General features: G+C 44.5%; 1 protein-coding gene across 4 annotated transcripts in view; it reads right to left on the reverse strand.

Annotated features, from left to right (window-relative positions):
• Positions 1-17,545, reverse strand: part of SEH1H (Transducin/WD40 repeat-like superfamily protein) — a 102,425-nt gene extending 84,880 nt beyond the window's left edge. Inside the window, exons 1-5 of one of the 4 annotated variants that reach the window (XR_015186299.1) lie at positions 17,188-17,542; positions 16,700-16,817; positions 16,522-16,622; positions 3,957-4,034; positions 1,756-1,911 (exon numbers count right to left, since the gene is read on the reverse strand). Coding sequence is in view for 3 of the 4 variants with exons in the window: in XM_086499168.1 (XP_086355294.1) it covers positions 1,756-1,911; positions 3,957-4,034; positions 16,522-16,622; positions 16,700-16,817; positions 17,188-17,352 (618 nt within the window). In the remaining variant the exon portion in view is untranslated. Of the gene's footprint in view, positions 1-1,755; positions 1,912-3,956; positions 4,035-16,521; positions 16,623-16,699; positions 16,818-17,187 lie in introns of all 4 variants that reach the window. The other 3 variants (XM_086499169.1, XM_086499168.1, XM_086499170.1) reach the window with 3 other exon arrangements.
• Between the last annotated feature and the right edge of the window lie 4,683 nt (positions 17,546-22,228).

Here is a 22,228-nt window from a genome sequence, read left to right on the forward strand (position 1 = left end):
CATCAAGAGTCTGGGTCGGTCAGTTTGGGATTCGTCACGCCAGTTAGCACTGAATTCTGATGAGTATGGAAGCCTGTGTGCGCCAAATGAAGTCTGGGCCACTCGGAAAGTCACTTATAACTTTATAAGTCAATGGGATTAACTCAAAGGGGCAAATTGGACGCTTGGAAGGAAGAGATCATTCCTGTATGACACCTCAGCAAGAGGAGGCGCCCAAGAGAGAGGGAGGGATGATTTTTGAGAATAAGTGACCTTCAGTGTGTGTGTGTGAGTAGTGGGTGCAGGTCTACAGCTTTAATGGAAAGCTTGCCTTCTCCTCTGTCTCATGTAGCACGATGATTTGCTCTCGTGCATCTCTCTCTCCCCTTTGACACATATAGTAATGCCCCACTAGTTGGGCTACTCAGATGAACATGTACAGTTTTGGGGGTTTATGCGTGTTTGCCAAGGCAAGAGCCTTCTGAACAGGAACCGGATTAGCTAATTGCTAATCCCCCACAGGTACGCACAGTTCCATCGCAAAAAATTGCGAGTTTTGAGAGTTTTCTCGCGTGAAAACTCGTCCAATTCACAGGGGAACTGTCCCATTGTGTGCGGGAGAGAGAGAGAGAGAGAGAGAGAGAGAGAGAGAGAGAGAGAGAGAGAGAGAGAGAGAGATGAAATGAAATGAAATGCTATATTAAATATCTTCAAAAGGCCAAAATGACCTATGAGACCAAACTAATACAATCCTGCTAGATCTAATACAATGTCTGGGTACAAAATACGAGAGAGAGAGAGAGAGAGAGAGAGAGAGAGAGAGAGAGAGAGAAATGAAATGAAATGAAATGTTATATTAACGTCTTCAAAAGGCCATAGTGACCTATGAGACCAGAAAGTTACAAGGTGGTGGATCTGATACAAAGTTAACAAAATAACCTAACAACAGTACAAAACAAAGATATATACTATGGGATCCTAGATTAGTCGATGTGAGCTAAGCAAAAAACTAAGCAAAAATGGGTGGCTTATCACAAAAAATCTAGCATCGGTCGTTGGCGAATCTCATCAATTTCCTCCATGGTTAGTAGTCTGACCGGGCGTCGTGCATGCTTGGCCAGCATGCTCTGAATCTTTTGACGTAGCCTCCGTCAGTGCTGTGTAGTCGTGAGAGAGAGAGAGAGAGAAATGAAATGAAACGAAATATAATATTAACGTCTTCAAAAGGCCAAAATGACCTATGAGACCAAAAGGTTACATGTGGTGAATCTAATACCAGGTCTGGGTACAAAAAGTACAAAGGACTGAAAAGAAAATAGTGGGTAGGGGTGGGGTGAAAGCTGATACAAAGGGAATACAAAGGCTGAGCTGATACAAAGGGAATACAAAGAGAGAGAGAGAGAGAGAGAGAGAGAGAGAGAGGCTCTGTTATATTGCATGAATAGGTTTCATCTACAAACACCAAGCCCGAGCAAAAAAACAATTAATAAGTTCCATGTAAACAATGGCATCCTGTTAGTGACTGCAATGCTGCTGAAAACAATTAGTTCGTTGCAATGAGCGTCAAATATTCCCATCTTTCAAGCCCACAAGCATCTTCCTCTGTTGTAACCAGCATTTATACTTCTGGCTTGAACCTAAACTGAATGCAATTGCTCCCTGAACTAAAATTCAGCACAGAGTTTTAATTTTGTGCTCGAGCTTTTGCACAAATGGTTCCTAGGATCAAGTGTAGAAACAGCCATTAAAGAAAATTTATACACAGCTCGAACTTACTTTAGCAACATTTAATGAGGATGAGGACGAGTTGCATCCAAAAGCAAATGCAGGCTGCGGACTTCTTGAAGTTGAACTCCTCCAGGCCACGGATGCTCCCAAAAATGTGTATTTGCCGTTAATCTCAATTGGGGTTCTTGAATTCTGGAGCTCCGCCTATAGCTAGTTCAAAGCAATATCAGGAACCAACCTTTTACTACTAAATATTGGTAAAGCTAAGCCAACTCCTTCAGAAAAACTTCACGACACAAAAAACACACAGTTCCTTCTGCTTTCAAGTCTTTCAGCCAATCAATAGGTGACCTTTTCATCTGAAATTACGGTGTGTTTACAAAGAAAAATGTGCACTCAATATTCTTGCAGTGAAAGATCACATGACTCAAAAAAATATTTTCTCATGATGTTTTAAACCTTCTTAAAAAGTGGATCAACCCACAACCTGTAAAAATCATTAATAAATGACTCAATATGAAGTGCAACTAGTTGACTTACCAAGACACTGTTATTCAATACTGCAAGATTACTAACATTTCCTACTCCAATATCACTAAAACCAGCAGCTCGCATTGCTGTAAACTAAGTTGCTTCTATACTTGCAAATTCAGCATCAAAAGAAACTCATCAGTGCCCTCCCATCCCACCTTCATTAAGCCAGAACCTAAGCACACCTGACAAAAACGATTTGTACTGTTTGGGCTGGCTTGGCAAATCAGCCCTTTCCCCTGTATGTTGTTGACCCTTTCCTCTCTCTCTTTGTTCAAGAGTCCACTGTCTTTTTCACTTCAACTGTCTCACAAGCCTTTGATTGTGATAATATCATGATTTGACTTGAAGCCCTACACCCAATGCGCAGTAGCCAATCCACAACCAACGGTGCCCGCACTTGGCCAGAAACCTAACAAGTCAGACATGAAAGCATGTGACACGTTTTAAGGCTTAGGGATTTTGTGTCTAGGTCAACGACACAGTGCACCATTGGCCAGTCACGGATACTCTCCCTCTACAAAGGTTGTCCGTGTTAAACTATGAGATAAGAGCAAGAATCCTCCTACCCATGCAGTGACTTTATCTCTCTAGAATTCCCTTATCTAAACCTAAATCTCTCTTTAGACTGCTTTCTCTCTGTGGACAGCAGATTCTCTCTCTATAAAAGGAGCTGATTTTCTCTCTCTAATATTTGAAAACTTCAATTTCCCTCTCTGGTTTTCGTGCCCAAAAGCAATTTGCTTTTGACAACCACTTACTTCTTTTTTTCTCCGTAAGCACCTGCATTTTGCTTTTCTTTTCAAAGCGCATGCGAAATCGGTTGGCACTTCAAAGATGTTGTACTTCCTCTCCAAGTTGGATTGGTCCCAACATGGTGTATTTACTATTTCCTCTCCAAGATGGTCATCTGCTGTGACAGCTGAGTGTATGGCTTACCATGTTAACTTGTCAACACAATCTTCCTTGTCATCAGCTATCCGTACAATCATCTGTACAGCTTGAGTTGCCACGTCATCATTCGATGAGCACCTGTTGTTTGCTTTTTGAACCTGTTTTCTTACTTCCCTTCAAAAGGCATTTGTTTTTGTTTGATCCGAGAAAAGCATTTGCTTTTGTGCTTTGTGCTTAAAGAAAGGTACGAAGGGCCAAAAAACTTGCATAAAGCACACAATTAAGGGACACACGTAAACCTATGAAAGAGAGAGCATTGAGAACCGGATTGGTAAAAGACGAATTAGATTTTCCTTCTATTTTGTCTACAAAGAACAACAGCAACAACAAATTCAAAATGGATTTAACAGGAAAAAAAAAGGAGCTAGTTTTGAAAAATTCATCTAAGTTCATAGAAAGTTAAACTTCAAAGTCATTCAAACCAAAAACATGAGACTACTTCCAGATTTTGCATAAGTTACTCTCTTATATTCCAAAAGAAAATTTAGGGCCAATGACTCAGCTTTCACAACAACAAAACCTCAATGTTCGCATTACCTACTAAAAAGCATTGCAAATCCTTGCATTCTCTCATCATCATCATATACAGATACTCCATTTCTTCTCGTGACAAAAATCTTAACAATAGCCTCCGTTTTCGTAATTACAGATGGCATTTAACACTTGATGCTGTGATAAATGAGTAAATATCACAAAACAAAAAGTGTCACTCAACTCGCCAATAAATAAGCAGCAAGCACGTCTTAATAGAAACAGTCAAATACCTGTAGCTGCCACTTTGCTACATTTAAAACGTCTATTGTGTGATAAATCCTTGCATGTCCATCAGCAGAAATGACCAGCTGCAGTGCCACATTAAACATAAAAAACTATTTACCGAAGCATTCTGAGAGCATGGTAATAATAAGCCCTTCAAAAGCCATATTAGTAGCAAGAAAAACTTTGATGCATTGAACTTCAAGCTGTACAATGTTCAATCACAAGCGTTAAAACTTAAAACTCCTGGAGCGTGAAATCCTTTCCCTAGATTCAGTCAGCAAATGTCAAAAATGTGTGGCAGGTTGCATAAGTTTTCAATTTAACAGTTTGCAGAGGAGAAGAACCCCACCAGATTCAATGAAATTATGTGGTTGGTACAATCTAAATATCAGTAGGCTTTGATACAAGTCCAACACCACCAAACAAAGTCACATCTGAATTTAATGCCTTTTAGTGCATGCAAAAAACACACACAAAAAAAGATGGAAAGTCACTCTGGCAAAAGTCCAGTTGATGAAGCGGATTGGCAGCACCCACATGTGCATGTGTTCAATTCCCCGATGCATCCTTTCTCTAGATGAACATTTCCAGTTGTTGCAAAATAAGACTTGGCCCAGAGTACCCTGTTGATTCAGATTTTGCTTCTATTTGGGCTAAGTTACCTAACGGAGAGAAAAAATTCTCCTTATTCAAGAAGATTACATCAAAAAGCTATCTGTGTGGCATGCCACTAAGACTTTGAGTATGGAAGAAGCCCAAGCTTCACCTTATGCGGACCATTGGGGATTTCTCCCTAGGACTCAAGCTCTTGAACCATATTTCTTTTGGCCTACTCTCAAAGCTGACATTGAAAAACATGTTCGCGAGTGCCTCCTGTAACCAGCAAGCCACAGAGAGCCAGTAAATCCATAGCAGACACGCGAACAGAACCAATAACAGTTGAGCTTGAAAACAAACTATCAAAAAGTGGCACAGCTCCACTTCCAGATGCACTGGCCCCAAATTCGTGTAACTGACATCTGGCAAGGCGATAAATACACAGCACAAACACAAGCAGAACTGAAAACTGATAACACTCTAGCTTGCAAACAAACTGTTGTCGAGACACCAAGTGGCAAAATTCCACTTCCAGATGCGCTGGCCCCAATGTCAGACTCCCCTTTCGATACTTCTTTTTATATTAATAATCTATAGAGTACAACTGCCGAGGAGCAAACTACTCTGCAACTGGGCCACCAAGCACTGAATCTGCCAAGGTGAGCTGCCAAGGCACTCATTTATAGGCACTAGTTGCTTAAGAGGCTAGAGCAACTGATACAGAAGCTCGGCACCCTCCAAAAGCAGAGCCTGCTAAAACTGACACCCCCAAAAGCTATTAAGTCATCTGTGTTCATAACTTACACCAGAAAACATCAGCCTCCGTTTCGTGGCGAAATCATTGCACGATTCCCGACAAGGTTCTCAGCGCATTCCCGAGATCCATAGCCATGTCATCATTTCGGGCTCTCTCTCTCTCTCTCTCTCTCTCTCTCTCTCTCTCTCTCTCTCTCTCTCTCTCTCTCTCTCGGGTGGATGTTCTTACCAAAACCCAACAGAAGGCGGACGAAGCCGAGAAATGGATCAAGGTGGCCAAGAAAGGAAAAGACAAGGAGATAACGCCCACGTCCACACCCAACAACATCATTAACCAGACACTAGAGGAGGAGCAGAGGAGAAGGGTGCGCGCTTTACATGTGAGAATTGCGGTCTTAAAGACAAAGGCAATGTGGACGAAGAAGTAAAAGAACTCACAGCCTTGATGGGCATTCATGAGCCGATACACACAAGGGCATGGAGAGTGGGCAACATAAAGAAAAATGGAGGCAGTGGAGAAACCTCAAAAGAAAGAGCACTCATCCTCCGTTTTCCCTCCATGGAAGCAAAGAAGTCATTCTTGAAGAAAAGACCAACTCTTAAAGAGACTGGCATCTTTCTCGGGGATGATCTCACCCTCTCGCAGATCGCTCATATGCAGGAAGTAATGCCGGAGATTAGAGCGGCAAGGGGAAAAGGCAAGATCGCTTTTTACTGAGACGGAAAAGTGGTAATACTTGAGCGACGCTCCACATGACGGTGCGAGACTTATGGGACCACACTCAAAGTAGCTGCCTGGAACCGCAATGGATCTATGCGTCTTGATGTGGGTGCTTTTGAGGACAGCTTTACTGAAAGAGACATCATCTTCTACTCTGAGACACACCAGGCCCCTGGGCAATCCATGCCTCACATCAGTGGATACAGGTGGGAGACAGCCTACAGACAGGAGACACGCTCAGAGCACAGAGGGCGGGGCTCGGAAGGAGTGGCAGTGTTATTTAGAGAGGATCTGCAGCCACTGATACATATAGCCCGCAGGGACGAGCAGGCTAGGTACATGTGGGTGAGACTGAAAGCAGAGACAGGCAGATACCTCTATCTAGCTATTTGTTACTTCCCCCCGAGTACATCAGTTTATGCACCACCCAGAGGACAGTCCCCTTTCTCTATTTTGGATGATGACATATGGGAGTTCTCTAGGGACGGTGACATTATCATCCTCGGGGACTTCAATGCTAGGAATGCCCATCACCAGGCAGTGTTTTATTATACTTCAGAGGAGATGCTAAGAGAGATAGATGTGGCAGAACCGAGCCTTTCTAGACTATCACACGATATGGAATATACTGAGTATGGGCGACACCTGATAGACACGGGCGCTGCACATAGATTGGCCATCTTGAACGGCCTACAGAGATTTCCTGCTGCGGGAGGTTTTACATGCTTCCCACACAGACATGGAGCCAGCACGATGGACTATGTCATGGCACAACCGAATCTCATCTCTAGTATCCAGGATCTCACAGTTGGGCCCAGACCGGTCGGGGTGGCAGTGGATCATGCTCTGGTGTCAATGACCATCTCCTTCCAGTTCAGTGTAGCACACAGGCCACGAGTAGCAGCCCCTACTCGCTACACATTCACAAGGGAGACGGACTCTGTATACATGGACGGAATCTACAGACGCCTATGCACTGAGGACCCGGGGCAACCTCTGGAGGAGCTAACTACTATACTGACACAGACATTACATGAGGCAGCAACAGAAGCATACCCACACACCCAGCCTGCGCAGAGCCGCCGATCTGGGAGCATGCCTCAGAACAGCTGGTACGATGAGGAGTGCCGCCAGACTACAGCCAGACTTCAGAGGGAGGTGCTGTTGGGGGACGTCACTCACAGACAGTCACAGATGGACTTCCGACACCTGGTACGGCAGAAGAAGAGGGCTTTTTTGGCTCGACTCAAGCAGGATCTATATCAGCTATTCTTGAGTCAGGACTCGCGTGAGGCGTGGCGGCAGTACGCATCATCTTTGTACACAGTACATGGACAGCCGCCCCTCCCCAACCCCCCTGACCCATGCCCACACACATGTGTCTTTTTCACCACTGAGATGGTGAAGAAATCTATTGACAGGATGAATACTGGGAGAGCATATGATCATGAGGGCCTAGTCGCTGAGCGTTTCATGCATGCCAAAGACTTACTAGCAGAGCTTCTAGCAGTTATGTTTAACCGTGCCATGTGTGAGGGCCTACCGGACACTTGGAGCCTATCTACGATCGTACCTATCTTCAAATCAAGAGACCCCATGGAGCCTGGGAATTATCGCACTATTATGATTGGGCACACACTGGCAAGATTGTATGCATCCATTCTTGAGCAACAGCTGAGTAGATGGGCAGAGAGGGAAGGACTGCGTGCAACTGGGCAGGCAGGGTTCAGGAGAGGCTTCTCTACTCTTTACCACATCTTGACACTCAGGGCCATCATCGAGGAAGGCAGATCTCATGGGAGACGGATCTACTGTAGCTTTGTGGACTTCCGCAAAGCTTTTGACACAGTACCCAGAGCTAGATTGATGCGCAGATTACAGGAAATGGGAGTACCCACAGAGCTCATTTGGGGGATCATGGCATTATACAGATCAGTAGTAGGGCATGTACGAACCCCGGAGGGACTCTCAATACCGGTTCACTCCACTATTGGGGTGAAGCAAGGTTGCCCGCTCTCTCCTACTCTTTTCGGTATGTATGTGAATGAGGTTTCTGACTACATTGACAGGGACGGGGATAAAGATGCACAGTTGGCAGGGACATGGATTCCACTTTTGTTATATGCGGACGATATTGTGTTGATCTCCGAATCCCCAGAGGGAATGCAACGCCAATTGGATGCTTTGCATACGTTTGCCCACAAAAGTGGTTTGTCTGTCAACCTTGGTAAAACCAAGGTTATGGTGTTTAATACCACCCCACAGTGGATCAGGAGATCAGCACCTACATTCACATACGGCCAGGAGACTGTGGAGTACACAGACGCTTACACTTACCTTGGAGTGGTTTTTACTGGACCCACATTCTCACTCAGAAGAGCAGCAGAGACCAGACTGACTAGAGCCCACGCAGCATTGGGTAGATTGGAGAGGATGTGTTCGCAGGTTCAGTTTCAGGAACCCCGGATGAAGCTCTGGCTCTGACACCTTGGTGGCCTCAGCATTGCTCTATGGGGCTGAGATATGGGGACCTTCATTGGATCACCACGGGAGGCCGGGTCGCACAGACGGATGGGGGAACATGGAGAAACCTCTCGTCTCTATGATCTCGCGGCTCATTAGAGCCAAGGCATCAGTACCACGGGCCATTATCCGAGCAGAGCTAGCGGCCCCTCCACTAGTGGTAGAGGCGCTCACCAGATCAGTCTCCTTCATAAACCGCACATGGGAACTTCCCAGAGACAGATATGCTCGCATAGCACTTGAGTCCTCTCGACAGTTAGCCATACAAGGAGACACAACATGCTCGTATGGGGAGATGACATCATGGTTTCAGGCGCATGGGTTCAGCATAGACAGGCTGCCACCATTCCAGTACTCATTGGATGCACCATCTCTCATTCTTACACAGTCGGAGATCACCAAGCTCATCCGCCAAGACCTGACCCAGCTAGACACCAGGAGCACATGGATACAACCAGCAGAAGAACTGGGCACGAAGATGGCTTTCTACAGAGACCACCTTCTCCAGCTTACGAAAGATGGTTTTGTGATTAGACCCAGATACATGGATACCCACCTATCTCATGGGATACGGTGTGCTATTGGCCAGTTACGCACATCGTCTCACCAGCTGCGGATTGAAACTGGGAGATATAGCGGAGTACCAGCAGAGGCCAGGACATGCCCCTTGTGTGACATGGAACCTGAGACAGAGCTGCATTATACATGCCGCTGCCCCGTCTACTACGAGATACGAGGCCGCTTCCATTGCTTGTTCAGAGAGGGTTTTGGACCACTCTCAAGAGTAATGGGATACGAAGATCAAAGATGCCTGGGTTTGTTCTTGCTCGAGCTGCGCAGACACAGAGAGAGCCTGATGAATGGCGAGGCTAACCAATCTCAAAGACGGATTACAGACTTCTTCAGAGCAGACACGGGACAGCCGCAAGAGCCACTCCCACAGCAGAGCTCCCCCCCGTCTCACACCAGAGGCACACTGATTGAGCGAGCGATTGAACTGGGGAAATCCAGGCGCCCACGACTGTGCAAGACTACACAGCATCGACGGAGGCTACGTCAAAAGATTCAGAGCACGCTGGCCAAGCATGCACGATGCCCAGTCAGACTACTAACCATGGAGGAAATTGATGAGATTCGCCAACGACCGATGCTAGATCTTTTGTGATTCAGCTATCCCAACTAGCCGCCCATTTTTGCTTAGTTTTCGGCTTAGCTCACATCGACCAATCTAGAATCCCATAATATATATCTTTGTTTTGTATTGTTGTTAGGTTATTTTGTTACTCTGACTTTGTATCAGATCCACCACCTTGTAACTTTCTTGTCTCATAGGTCACTATGGCCTTTTGAAGACGTTAATATAACATTTCATTTCATTTCTCTCTCTCTCTCTCTCTCTCTCTCTCTCTCTCTCTCTCTCTCTCTCTCTCTCTCTCTCTCTCTCTCTCTCTCTCTCTCACACTGATCGACCGAGCGACTGAGCCGGGGAGATCTAGACGCCCACGACTGCGGAGGACTACACAGCATCGGTGGAGGCTGCATCAGAGGATTCGGATCACTTTGGCTCGACATGCACGACGCCCGGTCAGACTACTGACCATGGAGGAGATTGATGAGATCCGCCAGTGACCGATGCTGGATCTCTTGTGATGTAGCTATCCCAGCTAGCTGCTTAGTTCACACCTAGTAGTTTAGGATTCCATAGTATTTTATTGTGACATTTGTCATTTCATTTTTGTCATCTTGTTACTCTGACTCTGACTTTGTATCAGATCCACCACATTGTAACTTTCTGGTCTCATAGGTCACTTTGGCCTTTTGAAGACATTAATATAACATTTCATAACATCTCTCTCTCTCTCTCTCTCTCTCTCTCTCTCTCTCTCTCTCTCTCTCTCTCTCTCTCTCTCTCTCTCTCTCTCTCTCTCTCAGCAGGTCAAGGCAGTGCGCACAGAATCGGGCAGGCTTGGGCAAGGTAGCGTGCAGTTTCACCAAGTCTTCCTGCAAGGTAGCGAGCAGCTTCACGACTCTGACTTCCTACAAGCTTGCAAGGACTTTCTGCAACAGCATCACAAGCAGGAGATTGAGACCATTTACTTTGAAGAGGACACCCTCAACTACGCTATTGTCATAGAAAATTGCAGAAAGTGCAGAAATTTGGAAAAGTTCAGAAATCTGAAAAGTGTTTTTCGGTTCAGTTTTTTCAGATTTTTGGTTGACGGCCAGAAATTAACCAAGGTCAGAAGTACAGACAGACTGCAAAATTTGGGAAATTGCAAAACTTGGGAAATGTCTGTGGATAAATGTGGAATAGACATGTATGCATAGTGTGGAGACACCTGTCTACATAAGGTGGATTTGGTTCTCTCTCTCTCTCTCTCTCTCTCTCTCTCTCTCTCTCTCTCTCTCTCTCTCTCTCTCTCTCTCTCTCTCGGTATGATGAGGAATGCCGGGACACTAGAGCTAGACTTCAGAGGGAGGTGCTTTTGGGGAACATCACACATAGGCAGTCACAGATTGACTTCCGACGCCTAGTGCGGCGGAAGAAGAGGGCATTTTTGGCTCGCCTAGAGCAGGATCTATACCAGCTATTCTTGAGTCAGGATTCACGTGAGGCGTGGAGGCTCTTTCATGAGCACTCCCCCCCCCCCTGCCATCACTTCTACAAAGGCCTGGGGCTAGTATGCATCATCTTTGTACACAGTTCCTGAGCAGCCCCCCCTTCCCGACCCCCCCGATCCATGCCCGCACACGTGTTTTTTTCACCGCTAAGATGGTGAGGAAGGCCATTGACAGGATGAAGACTGGGAGAGCATATGATCATGATGGCTTAGTAGCATAGCATTTCATGCATGCCAGAGACTTACTAGCAGAGCTTCTAGCAGTTATGTTTAACCGTGCCATGTGTGAGGGCTTGCCTGATACCTGGAGCCTATCTACTATTGTACCTATCTTCAAGTCGGGAGACCCTATGGAGCCTGGGAACTATCGCACTATCATGATTGGACACACATTGGCACGGTTGTACGCATCTATTCTTGAGCAGCAGCTGAGTAGATGGGCAGAGAGAGAGGGGATGCACGCAGCCGGGTAGGCAGGTTTCAGGAGGGGTTTTTCTACTCTTGACCATATCTTGACACTCAGAGCCATCATTGAGGAAGGCAGATCGCGTGGGAGACGGATCTATTGAAGCTTTGTGGATTTCCGTAAAGCATTTGACACAGTGCCCAGAGCGAGACTGATGCGCCCAGCATATTAAATTTCCAGCCAGCGTGTCACTTCAAAACAATCTTGAGGGTTTGCTTGTGATGAACAAAGACAGAATCATGCTTTAACGTATGCTTAGTAAGGACATTTATGTGTAAGTTTTGAGGTTCCTGCAAATATGATGTAATTCGATACAAGCCGAAGTAAATTGCCAAGTGTGGCAATACTTGGAGTGTGCACAGCTAGCCAATGCCTCTCAATGGAGGAGTGCACCACTTTACTGATTGAGACATTGCATGGTGCAGCATCAGAGGCATACCCACACACTTAGCCGGATCGGAGTCGACATTCTAGGAGCATGCCCGAGAATAGTTGGTATGATGAGGAGTGCAAAGAGATGAGAGCCCAGCTTCAAAGGGATCTTCTTTTAGGAGTCATCTCTTACAGACAACCTCGGATTGTTTTTCAACGCCTTGTGCGACGGAAGCAACGAGCTTACCTAGCCCAGATGGAGCGAGACTTGTATCAGTTGTTCTTGAGTAGAGACTCGGGAGAGGCATGGCGACTCTTTCATGAGCACTCCCCTCCCCCAGTGATTACTTCTCCCGATGTGTGGGGCCAATATGCGACATCGTTATATATGGTTCTTGGACAAGACCCCTTCCAACAAAACCATGTCCACCTACGAGCACCTTATTACCACAGATGGTAAAGAGAGCCATTGACAGGTTGAAGACCGGGAGGGCATATGATCATGATGGTCTAGTAGCAAAGCACTTTATACATGCTAGGGATATGCTAGCAGAGGTTCTTGCAGTGTTGTTCAATCGAGTCATGTGTGAGGGATTACCTGAGACTTGGAGGTTGTCTACTATGTGCCTATCTTCAAGGCAGGTGATCCTACAGAGCCAAGAAATTACCGCACTATTATGGTTGGACACACATTGGTACGGTTGTATACATCCATTCTTGAGCAGCAGTTGAGTAATTGGGCAGAGGATGAGAATGTATGGGCAAAGGGTCGGGCTGGTTTTAGGAGGCGTTTCTCCACTCTTGATCATATTCTGACACTTTGAGCCATCATTAAGGAGGGCAGGTCACATGGGAGACGGATTTTTTGTAGCTTTGTAAATTTCTACAAAGCATTTGACATGGTACCGAGAGCTCGAGTGATCGGCAGACTGCAGGAGATGGGGATGCCCAGGCCCCATAGTGTTGATTTGGGGGATTATGGCTTTATACAGATCAGTGATGGGACATGTACACACCCCGGAGGGGATATCTGACTTAGTTCACTCCACTATTGGGGTGAAACAGGGTTGCCCATTGCCTCCTACTCAATTTGGTATGTACGTTGATGAGGGGTCTGAATACATTGACAGAGAGGGTGATAGAGGTGCTCAACTGGCAGGGACGTTGATCCCATTGTTGTTATATGCTAATAATATTGTGTTGATCTCTGACTCACCAGAGGGTATGCAACGACATTTGGATGCATTACACAGTTTTGCAGAGGATAGTGGATTGTCTGTAAACCTTGGTTAAACCAAGGTTATGGTGTTTAACACCACACCACAGTGGATCGGGAGATCAGCACCTACTTTCACATATGGTCAAGATACTCTGGAGTATACAGATGCATACACGTACCTTGAGTAGTCTTTCATTGGGCAGAGGTTTTTTTTGGTGAAAGCAGATTGACTAGAGCTTATGCGGCCTTGGGAGGCTTGGAGAGGATGTGTTCGCAAGTTCAGTTCCAAGAACCTCGAACAAAGTTATGGCTCTTTGATACTTTGAGAGAGAGAGAGAGAGAGAGAGAGAGAGAGAGAGAGAGAGAGAGAGAGAGAGAGAGAGAGAGATGAAATGTTATATTAACGTCTTCAAAAGGCCAAAATGACCTATGAGACCAATTTGTTACAAAATAGTGAATCTGATACCATGTCTGGGTACAAAAGAAACTATAACAAAAATACTACTGTTACAAGCTGGAACTATGTGAATGTGAAACAATGACAGAATGGGGGGTGGAGAAATGGTGAGGATCCAGCATTCTGGTTGTTGAGAGAGTATAGCTCGAATCCTCTGATGTAGTCTCCATCTATGCTGTGTAGCTCCTCTCCTCAGTCGTGGTCGTCCGGATCTCCGTAGCTCCAGTGCTCGGTCGATAAGAGTACCAATAGTGGTCGAGTGAGTCTTGGCCGAGCTCTGCGGTGGTGGGTGCTCCTCTGGCTGTCCCATATCTAGTGAAAAGAAATTTGTAATCCGTCTCTAGAACTGTGTCTCTCTAACTCTCCCCAGTAAAGTGTCTCTATGTCTATGTAACTCAAGTAGATATAGTCCAAGACATTTCTGATCGTCATAACTCATGACCCTAGATAAAAGACCGAAACCCTCTCTAAATAGGCAGTAGAAATGGCCCCGTATCTCATAGTACACTGTGCAATGACATATGTAATGTAACTCTGTCTCTGGCTCTATCTAGCATAAGCGGCATAACCTGCTGTCTGCTGGTATCCTTTTAAATCTACCAGTCTCAATCTCGAGCTGATGTGAGGATGTGCGTATCTGATCAATGGCACAACGCAAACCATGGGATATATGTCCATGTAGATGGGTCGAATCACAAACCCATCTCCTGTGAGGTGGAGAAGATGCTCTCTATAGAAAGCCATCTTCGTGCCCAACTCCTGAGGCGGGTCTATCCATGTACTCTTGGTGTCCAGCTGGATCAGGTCTTGACAAATGGGTCTAGTAATCTCCACCCGTGTAAGAGACAGCGAGGGTGCCTGAAGAGAGTACTGAAAAGGGGGCATCCTGTCCATGGTGAAGCCATGCGTCTGAAACCATGATGTCATCTGTGCATACCAGAATGAATTGTCCCCCTGTAGCGCTAACTGTCTGGAAGACTCAAGGGCCAATCTAGCATATCTGTCTCTAGTAGTATCCCATACGTTGTGCACAAAGGAGACTGATCTGGTAAGCACCTCAATCTCCATAGGGTGGGCATCTAGCTCTGCTCGAATGATAGCGTGAGGTACGGAGGTCTTGGCTCTAATTTGTCGAGAGATCATAGATACCAAGGGCCTCTCCATACATCTCCAACCCTCCTGGCCTACAGAAGGTCCCCATCCCTAAACCCCACTCTCTCTCTCTCTCTCTCTCTCTCTCTCTCTCTCTCTCTCCCTCCCCCCCCCCCCCCCCCCCCCGTTTTGTCCCATGTATATTAGTTTGTAGACAAATGTATGTGTATATGCGTGTGTATGCATACATATTTACATGTATGCAACCATGCATAAGTAGACATGTACATCTATTTGTAATTAGTACTTAACGTATGTTTCATATTGATATTGATTACCCATATTATAAAACTTTTTTTTTTGTTTTTTTAATACCATATTTATCGTACCTATCCACCTTGTCTAAGAGAGCTTTGCTCTCAAGGTTCAGTAAGAGAGAGAGGATCCTCCCTCATTCATCAAGGTCAAGATTCAAGACGGAGTGTGGATATGAAGCCCCCACCGGCCGGTTAATGTGCTTGTATCCTTTCTTATCCGTAAATAAAGATACTCTTAAGCAGGGAAGAAGGGCGAAACAACCCATCTTGTGGTTTTCGGTATGGTGTTGACTCTATATTCTCCTCTCTTTTCTCTTCTCCCCGTCTTGCTTCTAAGAAGGGTTTTCTATATTCTTTAAGTATCAAACTTCAACTCTACTTCCATTTTGTGACAACATGTGCTGTAAAGAACTTTGGAGTAGTAGGATTGTCAATATTGCCAATCACAAAGGGCATGGAATTAGACAATGTAGAGAAATATTGGATAATAGGAGTGGATGTAGATGATGGACAGGAGACAGAGAAACCATCGAAGGGGTGGGGTGGTGGTGGGACGAGGGGGTAGAGGAGCTAGAAGAGGCTAACCAATCACAATATCTGGGAATGCACCAGCACATGAAGAAGCTCCAAATCGAGTCAAAATCAAATATAGCCTTATCTAGCCGAGCATCCCAAGAGACAAAACCGAGATCCTATGGAACAAAAGACATAACCACAAAAGATCTCTTTGGATTTGGCATCCAAAATCCTCTTCTTGAAAGGCACATGAATATGAGAAATACATCCAAAAAACATGAAGGTGGGAGAGGTTTACAGCTTGTAAAAACCTCCTCTTGGGGTGACGGCATCCACTACTTTTGTGACAGAGCGTTTGAGAAGATAACTAATGTAGCCACGGCTTCACCCCAAAAAGAGGAAGGGAGGCAGACACGATGCAAGAGAGTGCATGCCGTCTCCTTCACTCTCATGTTCTTTCTCTCCACAACATCATTCTCTTGAGGGGTCTAAGGGAGAGAGCTTTGCCTATAAATGCCCCCATAAGATATAAATGAATCCAAGGGTATGAATTCACCTCCATTATCATTTCTCAAGATAGAGGCTTTAGAGTTAGATTGGTTTTCAACTTGACTTATTTGCCTCTAGATATATAAGAGTTCATCAGGGGCCTTTGGCCTCCTATAAATGATCGGCAACATCGGTTGTGTTCACCCAAATGTCTGTCCGAGCATTGGACACCCATGTGGTCGCGCCTTTTTCCATGCCAATGAATAAACACGTCAATTTTAAAGTGATTTGTCGATACTCGTCTTTCATTACAATCATCAACCACGAACCATATTGAAGAGGATGATAGAGCTAAATCATCAGATAAAAAACTCACCTCCCATAAAGCTTCATCTTTATAGAATTGAAAAGCAATCACACTCACCAAGAGAAGACCAGTCTTTGTATTGCTGAATTGCATGTCCAGGACAGATAATTGTGCAGTGTTTAAGGAGGCAATCCGTCTCCAAGTCCCCTCTGTCTCTCCTAGACGCATAGACAAGCAACATGTTGCTCATTCTAAAAGAGAAAGCAAAAAGCTAAGAAAAATGGAGTGTCCTCACCATCGAGAATGACTTCCTCCCAAAGAGAGATGACACCGTCCACAGAGCAAGATGCAACAACATCTCCGTACTCTGACGGTGCCCATGTCACTTTCGGACAAAACCCACCAACACCAGCCTGTGAAAAACCACTGTAAGTATTAGCTGCATGCACTGGAGCACACACACAACCAGACCTTAATAATGCTTAGCCTCTATGTGGTGCACTTACAAACATGGCCGTATGAGGCCTTGCATAAGTGTGCACGCGTGAAGTGTGTGTGTGTGTGTGTGTGTGTGTGTGTGTGTGTGTGTGTGTGTGTGTGTGTGTGTCTCCTGTGTTCCTTTCCTTGTACATCTTTTTGGTGGGTTTTCCTCTCTTTGAGGTTTCCCACAGTTAGTTAAATCAAATTGATTTACAACAAAAAAGTGTGTGTGTGTGTGTGTGTGTGTGTGTGTGTGTGTGTGTGTGTGTGTGTGAGAGAGAGAGAGAGAGAGAGAGAACCTACATCCCAATGGCCGGTTAGAGTGAGATGACTTGTGCCAGATGCCTCAGTGGAAGCGTCCCAAATCTGCAAAGCACCATCAGAAAGAGCCACCGCCATCCTAAGCTTGCTCTGGTTCCAAGATGTATGCACTACCATGCCGTCCAGTTGCGTCATTTCCATCTGCATTCTTCACTCGGATTAACAGCACGATTCTACACAGTATTCCACTCGTCTCCTCTGGCAGCAAAAAATTTACACACGCACAGCCTTCTTTAAAATGTAAACCGGTCTGGCTTTGCCAAAGAAATTAGTTGATATAGGCTAGTGTTGATCTTGTTTATTGATGTGTTGTTGCATCTCATCCAAATGCGTGCAAGGCAGAGAACGTTGTTTTTTCTAGCTACAAGAAAACCATGTGAGTAGTTAACCTTTTCATCATGCATTGAAGAATCGGCACAAACTACAAACCATACATAGTCTACGTCATACAAAAGTGACATACATAAGTATGGTGGAGAGTCCAGACTCTGTCTCCCCGGAATTATTAGGAATGGAAGCCTTGCCCTGTCTTGTCCTGTGGAGTGTGTCTTCCCGAAATCATAAGAAATAGAATATGTGTCTTGCCCCATAATCTAGTTATGTCGTCCAAGCAAACACATAGACATGGAGATTTGGATGGAGTGAACCTTTAAAACCTATTGACACAAAGTTTTGTCCGCCATTTTGTAGACACTCCCGTTGTCAATTTGCTCTCATTTTTATGGATTGCTCTAACCAATTCATTCTTTAGCTTATAAATGGGAAGACTTTGTCTTTTCTTCTATATTGATAGCATTCGATTGACTTACCAAATGCATCCTTCTTCCACTTTGGCATGTCATACGAGGAGAGTCCTACATCGTGAAGTTCCTGTGAGCAAGATTTCTTTCTTTTGTTTTTGTCATGGGATCTTCCCAAGGATGATTCAAATCCTTTGAAATAGAATCAAGCATGGTCCTTTGTTGTTGCTCTTGTAACTTTCTCCTCTTTTTGTAAAGCAGATTGTGTCATTGCAACTCTCTGAAATGAACCATCTAGATTTCTTAAGATTTTCATAGGTGACACATCAATGGAGTACCTTGTTTGCCCTCTTAAAAAGCGTGGTTCACCCTCATTTAGCTCAATTTGGAGCTCCTCTTCAGCGCCTTTATCTTGATGCAAGAGTCCATGTCTATAAGTAATAATAATTTGGGTGATCCCTCACTTTTTTTGTCATATCGACCATCACCACTGCTTCTGTGTTGTTCCTCTTCCATCAGCTTAGCATCATGCTCAAGCCCCTTTTGCAGACCTTTGGTTCTCCCTCTATCATCAGGGATAGAAAGTAGAGGCAAGACTGAATCAATGCTTGCTTTTGTGTTTCTCCTTGTCTTTAATCTTGCTTTCAGAGGGACGAACAGCATGAATACTTGTGTAAAATTTTAGATAAATTAATCAAGAAGCTTAGCATGCATCTTGATTAAGGCTTTCAGCAAACGTTTCCTACTTCTTGGCAAGGTTGATGATGAGCTCTGCTAATGCTTTTTCATAATAGGGACAAGCTTTCAACCCATCATGTGACAATCGCCCTTCTGCATGCCGAAAAGCATGCATGAGCCATTTTCGTCCTCCTCTATGATGACAATTATTTATAATAAAGGGATTAGATTCCTCACACAAAGAGCTTATTTACATTGGTGGAAGATCTTGTCCTGTCTTTTGATCCACATCCCTCATGGAAAAGGCTAATTTTATTCCAAGCTAACATGGAACAACCTTAATCCATACCTCTCCATCTCTCTTCACAACATCTTTTGCATTTTGCAATCATGCGTGTAGCAATTTGTGTGCACAATCCCTTCCTTCAATCATGAGAGCCCGTAAGCTGCACACATTAGCCATGACCCATGACACGTGAAACCCTACCTCAATAAACATTGCTTTAAAATCTCAAGCTCTTCTGGTTGATGCCCATTTGAAGAGCTAGGCTATCTATTATCTCTATCCCTCTTGCTCTGGTCTCTATGTTCTTCATCATTATCATCACTATCAACATATCTAATGTATCTATCCTTGCAATCATCATGCTCTCTATAAGTTATTCGATAACCTTCCTTGTGGCTACAATCCCTTCTATATTCATTCTCTCTGTCACGGTCTCTTTGTACTCTTTCATACTTTCTCTCATGTCAATCATGTCTATCTTGATCTCCATCATCGTGTCAATCATGTCTCCTGCAATCTTTGCATCAAAGCCTTAATAAAGAGCATGTAGGCCTTCATCGATCCTGCATGAGATGATGCACATGGACATGGAGCTACTATACATGCACATTGCTGCTTGGTTTTCAAGATCAAGCCCAGATAGATAGGTGGTGGCATAGGCATACATGCTGGAATAGAGAGTCAACCCAACACAAAAAAAGCAGGTCTTGTCCAGCATGGTCCAATTCGTACCCTCCACCTAAACACCACTATCCGTCGTAATCTTGTGGTAAATACTGGTCATTCGCGACATTTATTGGATTAACAACAAGACGAGTCCTTCCCTAGGTTTTTTGTCCCTCTAACAATAGAGGGAGGATCAAGGAGCTAGTGTGCAAAGGGCGTCGTAAGTATTTAACCAAGTCCAGTCTCGTTTGTGTCAAGTTTGGGTCCTCTAGATCATGATATGCTCCAATCTATTCACAATGCTGGCTACAGAGAGCCTTGCATGGATGTCAAGGTCTAGCAGGCTCGTTGAGGCTAGCACGGGGGGGGGGGGGAGAGAGAGAGAGAGAGAGAGAGAGATGGGCTTTGCTATTGCTAAAATTACAAATTCAGTGAAAGATTTTCAAGACCACTAAGACATGAGTGTGAGTGGATGAAGCAAGCTGTGCCAAAATGGAGAGATTAAATTAGGGTGGTGAATTTGTTAGAGTAAGATGCAGTTGTGGTAATAACTAGTCTTGCTTGGTGGTCGTTTTGCTATAGAACATATTAGGACATACCCACATTGACATCAAGCATCTATGAGAAAAGAAGTGTGTATCTATTTGATATATAAATATGATGATCGAGATTGAGCATGTACTAGTGAGAAAAACACGTAGGTAAACTAAATTAAGAAAGCATTGACAAACTAAAAAAATACAAAAAGCATCAACAAACTATAAAAATTAAACTGCAATATCGACCTGATAATAGTGTATGGGTGTCGTCTAATTGTCCAAGCCAGAGAAAAAGGTTTCTCCCATGCTAAAGAAAACCAATGTGAATAGTTAAACATTTCGTCTTGCAACGAAGCGTCTCAAAGTGAAAATGTAATTATACAGTGCACGTCATGTAGAAGTGCCATACAAAAGTATGGTGGAGAGTTGGCACTATGGTCTCTACAAAAATTATAAGAAACGAAAGTTGTGGCCTACCCTGTAGCATTTATGTGTTGCGCCAAGCAAACACTAAGGCATGGGAAATTGAATACAGATAATAAACCTTGTAGAGTTAATGAGCTAGAGTCATGCTTGTGCAATCGAAATTGTCCATTGTTGTGAATATATGTCCTCTTTGTCAAATACAAAAGATCTAGGAGATAGATTAAACTTAGGCACGAATAACTTTATGTTCTACGTTATAGACGGTGTAGGGTTTATTGTAGTGATGAGTTCATAACTTCCAACGCAATCATTACAATAGAATGGCTCGATCAACAAGCTACAAATAGTGAGGTGGGGAACGGCTCATTTTGTTGTTTCAAATCTACGCTATACTATTTAAGTGAAAAACTCAAACCATATAAGCAATATTAAGTTTGTATTCCACTATACCACTCAAACCATATAAGCAATATTAAGTTTGTTATTCCACTATACCACTCTGAGTCACAAAGTCAAAATCTATATATAGTATCTCTCTCTTTAGTTCTCTCTCTCTCTCTCTCTCTCTCTCTCTCTCTCTCTCTCTCTCTCTCTCTCTCTCTCTCTCTCTCTCTCTCTCTCTCTCTCTCCCCCCCCCCCCCCTTATATGCAATTTTGATTTGCTTTTGCTCTGTCCCCAAGAATGCAGATGCTTGCTCCTTCAACGTCGTTGTCGTGAACTTTTGGCTTGCTTGTAGCGCCTACATCACAACCTTACCCTGCCATGCAATCACACCTTGCTCGCCCACATCTAGCTCCACATCCAGCATGATGGGCAGCACCAACGGCACCACCAACACCCTCTCCCTCTGCACCACCTCCAACAATTCCATTATCTCATACCTCTCCATTATGGCTATCATCGTACCCACCCGCAAGGTCAATAGCACGATCAACAACGAATATATGTAAAACATGGGCATCACACACAACACTACATCCTCCTTCCTAAATCACATGTTGGGATTATTCCCATCCACCTGTTGCACAATGCTCATCATTAACCCGTGCATCAACATCACCCCTTTCAACAACGCGTTCATCCCCGACAAGTATGGCAATGCCACCACATCATCAAGGTTTATCTCTACCTCTAGACACCCCCTCTCATCTGCCTCCATCTCTTTTGATATGTGCATGCCACATGCTCCCTCTTGATAGATGTGGTACCAGAATTCGAAGTGTCAGTGGATGTGGGCCACTCGATCACCATCACTTGTAGATGCGGTTAATCACCCATACATCCTTCAAGGCTAGCAAAAATGCATGCAAGAGCTTAGATGGCAATCTACTCACCCATCCCACCTTCCTCTTCATTGCCTCCAAATTTGCACTGCAAAACTGCTGAAAGTCCTCTTTGATCTTCATTAATTACTCTCCATTGCAGTTCTTTTAAGCTTCCAACACATAGCAGGCTCTCAAAAACATAAACTACCAGTTGATTTTGTAGCTCAAGTCCACCACACCCCATAGGTATGTGTGTCAAAGTGATCAAATATCACTTTGTTGATGCATGCTTGTAGTCCATACTTGAAGGCATGAGGTGATTGAAACCTCACCTTTGACATCAATGAGCTTATCATGCTTGTTGTTATCTCATGTTTGTGAGGTGTGTGGGATGGAATTTCGCTAAACATCACCGTTTGTGA

The sequence above is a fragment of the Adiantum capillus-veneris genome, chromosome 24, assembly GCF_014529385.1.
Source record: "Adiantum capillus-veneris isolate H3 chromosome 24, ASM1452938v2, whole genome shotgun sequence".
Taxonomy (NCBI): domain Eukaryota; kingdom Viridiplantae; phylum Streptophyta; class Polypodiopsida; order Polypodiales; family Pteridaceae; genus Adiantum; species Adiantum capillus-veneris.